Raw genomic sequence first — 5,257 nt, forward strand, 5'->3', positions numbered from 1 at the left:
CACGCTTTTGCAGGGCAAGACTATCGTGATGAACAAGCTTGTCATAGGCTATGGTAGCCGAAGTATGATTGGCTTTGGCTTCTGCGGCAAGTTTCTTGCACTCGTCAAGAGCTTTCTCCAGCTGATCAGCCTTGCTCTGAAGTGCTGGCCGAGTGGCGTCAGTAGCGGCTTTAAGCTCATCAGTGGCGGCTGTCCATGCGCTAGTCTTATCGACCACGGCAGAATCAGCGTTGCGTAGAGTAGTAGAAAGCTTGTTGATTGTAGCGGGGTAATCAGGCCCGAGGGATTTGATGAGAGCGTTTTGTTGGTTAATAGTATCAGTGTGCTTGGTAATTTCAGCATTGAGGTTGGCAATCTTCGTATTAAGGGCTGCCTTGGCTTCATCTGTAACAGCATTGGATAGTTCGGTCTGGGTTTTGGCTAGCAAGTCATGTTTCTCGCTAAGTAGTTTGTTAGTGTCGGCGATCTTAGTCTCGGCAGCAGTTTTGCTAGTGTTGTATGCGGTTTGGAGTTCGTTTTCTCGAGCGGCCTTGGCTTGGGCGTAGTTAGTTGTAATAGTTTTCCACTGTTCATCAGTTGGGGGTATAATTGTTCTAGTCATATCTAAGCTAAGACCAACAACTCGAGCCAATAAGATAGCCCAAATAAGAAGAGCAATTACAGAAACCACAATAATGGCAACACAGGCAATGTTCTTTCGGTTCTTAATTAAGCCGTTCTGGTTTCTTTTCTCCTTATTGACAGTTGAAATGGTAACTTGAATTATCATATATCCAAGTGCAAACCCAGCCATAATTAAACCACCAGCAGCTAAGGTGATGCTAGTAATAGCAGCTACACCGGTAATGGCAGCAATTGCAGCACCAATTCCCCAAAAAACAAGCGGAATGGCCACACCACCTAGAATGGAAGCAGTCATGATAAGACAAATAGCAAAGAGCCAGTGTTCACTATCAACTCTAGCCAAAACAGTCTTTCTAATACGGCGAATAAGGTAAACCAGTCCAATTACTCCCACAACACCAGCCCAGAAGGCCATCCAATTGAAATAAGAGCAAGCACTGTGTGGATTAAAACGCTCGTGTGGCGCAGCCGACTTCATAACCACATCACCGGCTCTTAACGTAGCATAGATAAAGAGAATTATCGCACCATTCCATGTACACATAGAAATGTAAGCAATTATGTCTTGTGCTTTGCGTGGGACAAGTTGCATTAGATTGGTTCTGATATCAAAAGCATCGGCACCAGATGGATGGGGCCAAGGATGGCTTCCGTCACTAATGCTAAGTAAGGGCGTTTTCATATTAACATCGTCTTCTTCTTTGTGGAACATTATGATTAAAGATGTTTTTGAAAAAAAATGACATAAATAATCACCAAATTTCCCAAAAAGGAAACCGCATCAACAAATTTTTAAATTTCCCAAAAAGGAAATTATCTTGGGTTTTCTTTGAATATATCTTTTAGGCCAATTATGCTGGGAGAGTTAAGTTCTTATAAACAAGGGATGATCGACTAGTTGAATATAGTGTGGCTAAGCAACGAGGATATTAGATAAGTATAGTGCCGCAATACGACCACTACCTATTGTCCACAATGATCAACCTGGTTACTGGCAAGATATGTGTTGTATGACATAAATGCCACGCATTGGTTCATACCAAAGTATGAAGATAATGTTGCACGCCAATCTTGTAACTCGCCGAACTTGAAATTTCAAAACTATTTGCAGAAAGCGAAGCTCGTCACTTTCTGGCCCGAAATTGCGGATTCCGAGGCTGGCGAGACAGAATACAATAAGGATGCTTTATTTGAAAATCTAACAACTACTAGTTTAAAATATACACGGACATACTATACTAACTCGAGTTCGCACTAGTTTGCGAATGTTTTGAAAGTGACTATCAACCCAAAAGAGAGATAGATACTTTCAGGTCTTTCGCTCCCTTCCTTTCTTATCTGAAAGTGCTTTAAAGTAACAAAATCTCCTTTTATTGTCCAATTCTTATCTCTTATCATATTCTATAGATATAAACAGATCTAGTATACTCGTTGACAAGAGGCCTTGATTTGCACTACCCAATACTAACCCAATACTTAGCAATATGTTGTTCAGATCGATGTTTAGCAGTAATTCATCTTGATCAGTGCCTAGCAATAATCAATACTAACCACACGTACACCTCTTTACTCAAGTGTATGTGCCAGCATCTGTAGTATAGTTCCTGGCTCCGGCAAGTAAAAGCTAGTACCAGATTGCCGTCTATTCTTAGTATTGTTATCATAACCCATACCAACCCAATGCCCTCCTACGACCACTACTTAGCTCCCATAAGATCCACCTGATGTTTTGCCAGCTAATTACGCCTCGCAACTTTAATAGAGTCAATCTGATTCGACTAATTTAGTTTTACATATCTACGCTACAATTCAATATGACGTCATCTTCTCACACAACCATATTTATTTAACAAATCACATCGATACTCGTCTCAAGAAATGTCTTTAATAGAGTCGGTGTTGGCCAATGAACCATATCCAACTCATGGCCATGGAAATACTAAAATGTCATCGGGCACCTCTAATGAAGTGTTTAAGAGCTTGCCATCCTTATCAAAAGAATTGGGTTGAAGGTATTCAGTAAGGCCTATAACATAAACCTTTAGGCGACTGCTAGACGGTTGGCCTTGGTTTGGACGGTTAGTATTAATAACTAGCCATTCACAAAACGGGAGATCTTTTCCTTTCGCGGTCCTGGCTCCTAAACTAACAATAAGGTCCTTTTCGTAGTCTAATTCGAATTTGAGGGCGAATTGGTCTATCCAGTTGACATCGTTAAGAAAGTCTATCTTGTCCAGTTGGGAACGGTATAGACCTATAAATTCGGTTGGAAAATGGGTTGCTAGTGGCCAAATGAACTCCTGCACATTTGATGTGAGCCCATAAATATCCATGCTGATAATGTATCGCGACTCTTCGATCTCCTCGATTTGGTTTCGGAACTGCTCTCGTTTCATGGCACCAGTGAATGATGACTCCAAAGAAGGGCAAGTTATATCCGTCAAAATGACAAGAATCTCAAGAGGTTTCTTCATAGCATTCAACTCTGAGCTTTCGAACAGCGTTAAGAGTTGTGCTAGGACTAATAAACCAGCCGGGCCGCGAGGATTCGATATGTTGATATATTTCTCTTTGAGTATGATTTTACTGAACTTCTTTAAGACATCTAGTAACTCCATCAGTTCACTTTCTTCCCAATCAAGGTTCAGGGAAAGCGTATGTTTAGCTGGCAACGAAGTGCTAGATAGTCCATACTTTCTGGATTGATTATCTTCGTTGATATTAAACACTCTCCAAACAGGGGGGGCTTCATCTTCTAATAAGTACTGGTTATCGCTACTTATAAACTTCTGGAGAAGCTTTTCTTGCTCTGAGTCTAACTTAGGTGTACAATCCTTTTGATCCAACTCGGATAGTTTAAGTTCATATCTATTAAAAGATAACGTAGAATCTTGATCAGCAGATTTGCTAGTTGAGGGAAGTTTGTCGTCCATGCCAGATTCGTTAGTTTGGGGATTGCTTAATTGAGTTCTTGAATTGGATGGTTCTGAACCAGTGGGCTCCTGTTCACTTTCACTTTCACTTTTGACTTCCATGTTTTTAGACCTACCATCAATCCAAACTAGCGCTTCTTCAATTATCATAGATATGTTGTCGGGGCTTTCGGGTTCATCATTTATCAAGAATTGATCTATCTTTGATTCCATAACTTTTGTTAGATGAATCCATTCTGATATATCAATCTTAGGCACTATTTTCATTAGTTCTGTTACCATGATCGTAACGAATCGGACTTTTAATCCAATAAGATGGTACTGGGCGCCTTTTGTGATTAGACAACCACTTTCAAATCCGCTTCTTTTTAATTCGAGGAATCGTTCTTGTAGGCCCTTTAAGTCACTCTCAATTTGGTTTAGTCGTTTTACTATATTTTCTGGCTTATCTATGTTCGTTATTCGCGATTCCTTTTGTATCCGGATCTCCTTACATTCATATAACCATTCATGTAGTTGCAGGATAATTACATCAATACTTTTCTGTACTACTTCTTTTCTGACTAGTTGAGATATCGAATCAATCTTCTCCTGTTCGACTAGATTCTTTGATTTGTCAGAGAAGCTGCAATTGCTTTGGGTTGAGTTCATGTTCTCAGAAGCCTCATGCTTTTCTTCCTTGAGGTTCTGTTGGCCCTGCTTTATTAGATCTGTTTGCTTTGTTTGATTCTCGTTTAAGATTCCCAGCTTGTTTATTGCATTGGTTATCTCATCATAAACCGATTCTACTTGACTATCTATATCTAACATGAGCCTTTTAGATATATCAAACAACCCCATCTTATCTGAATCCTCATCAGCACTACACCAGACACAACACAATCCAATAACCAAGCAAACTACTTGATAAACATTCAAAGAGTATTCATTTAACCTTTTGTTCATTTTACAATTTGCTATCTCATGTTTTTATTTATAGACTATAGTATATCAATATCAAAAATATTCTAGTCTTAGCCAAGCAAATTCTCTAAATTAGTAGAATATCAAAAAGACTTACTTTCTAAGTATGTCTATTCAATACCAACCCAATACCAAACCAATACGACCACTACTAACCCAACCCAAAGATCAACCTGATTACTGATAAGCTAATTACGCCTTGCAACTTTAATAGAGTCAATCTGATTCGACTAATTTAGTTTTACATATCTACCCTACAATTCAATATGACGTCATCCTCACACACAACCATATTTATTTAACAAATCACATCGATACTCGTCTCAAGGAAGGTCTTTAATAGAGTCGGCGTTGGCCAATGAACCCTATCCAACCCAATCCAACACTAACACCACCTAATCTATAAAAGCTTATCTAAAACTCTCGAGTAAGTATAGTCAAATAAAATCTAGCACCATCCGCTTCTAAATCTACCCTTAGGAATGAAAGGTTGTATTCCTGGTCCTAGAGACAGAAAAGAGACTCATTTGGTACTTTGGCTCAATAAAGATAATTTCCAAGTCTCACATGCTGAGGGCTTTTGTATTTCAAACTGGGCGAGTTTCATACTCGGCGTGCCACACTAATTAGCTATGATATGCCATTTTGATATTCAAGAGAATTTGGTCTTGTGAATCAATAAGTCTTTGTAAGAAGATAAACCTATCAGCTTAGACTTTCATGTTATACTGTATAGC

General features: G+C 39.3%; 2 protein-coding genes across 2 annotated transcripts; both read right to left on the bottom strand.

Moving 5' to 3' along the window:
* On the bottom strand, positions 1 to 1,336 carry NEHOM01_2449 (uncharacterized protein; the record flags this gene model as incomplete). Its single annotated transcript, XM_051491325.1, has 1 exon — positions 1 to 1,336. A coding segment is annotated over one exon (1,336 nt), but the record flags the coding sequence as incomplete, so codon positions are not given.
* A 1,210-nt stretch (positions 1,337 to 2,546) lies between these two features.
* Positions 2,547 to 4,502, bottom strand: NEHOM01_2450 (uncharacterized protein; the record flags this gene model as incomplete). The annotated part of the gene is made up of 1 exon (XM_051491326.1): positions 2,547 to 4,502. One exon carries the CDS (start codon positions 4,500 to 4,502, stop codon positions 2,547 to 2,549), a length of 1,956 nt encoding a protein of 651 aa, XP_051347286.1.
* Positions 4,503 to 5,257: the final 755 nt, after the last annotated feature.

Source organism: Nematocida homosporus (assembly GCF_024244095.1).
Source record: "Nematocida homosporus strain JUm1504 chromosome Unknown 4476, whole genome shotgun sequence".
Taxonomy (NCBI): domain Eukaryota; kingdom Fungi; phylum Microsporidia; genus Nematocida; species Nematocida homosporus.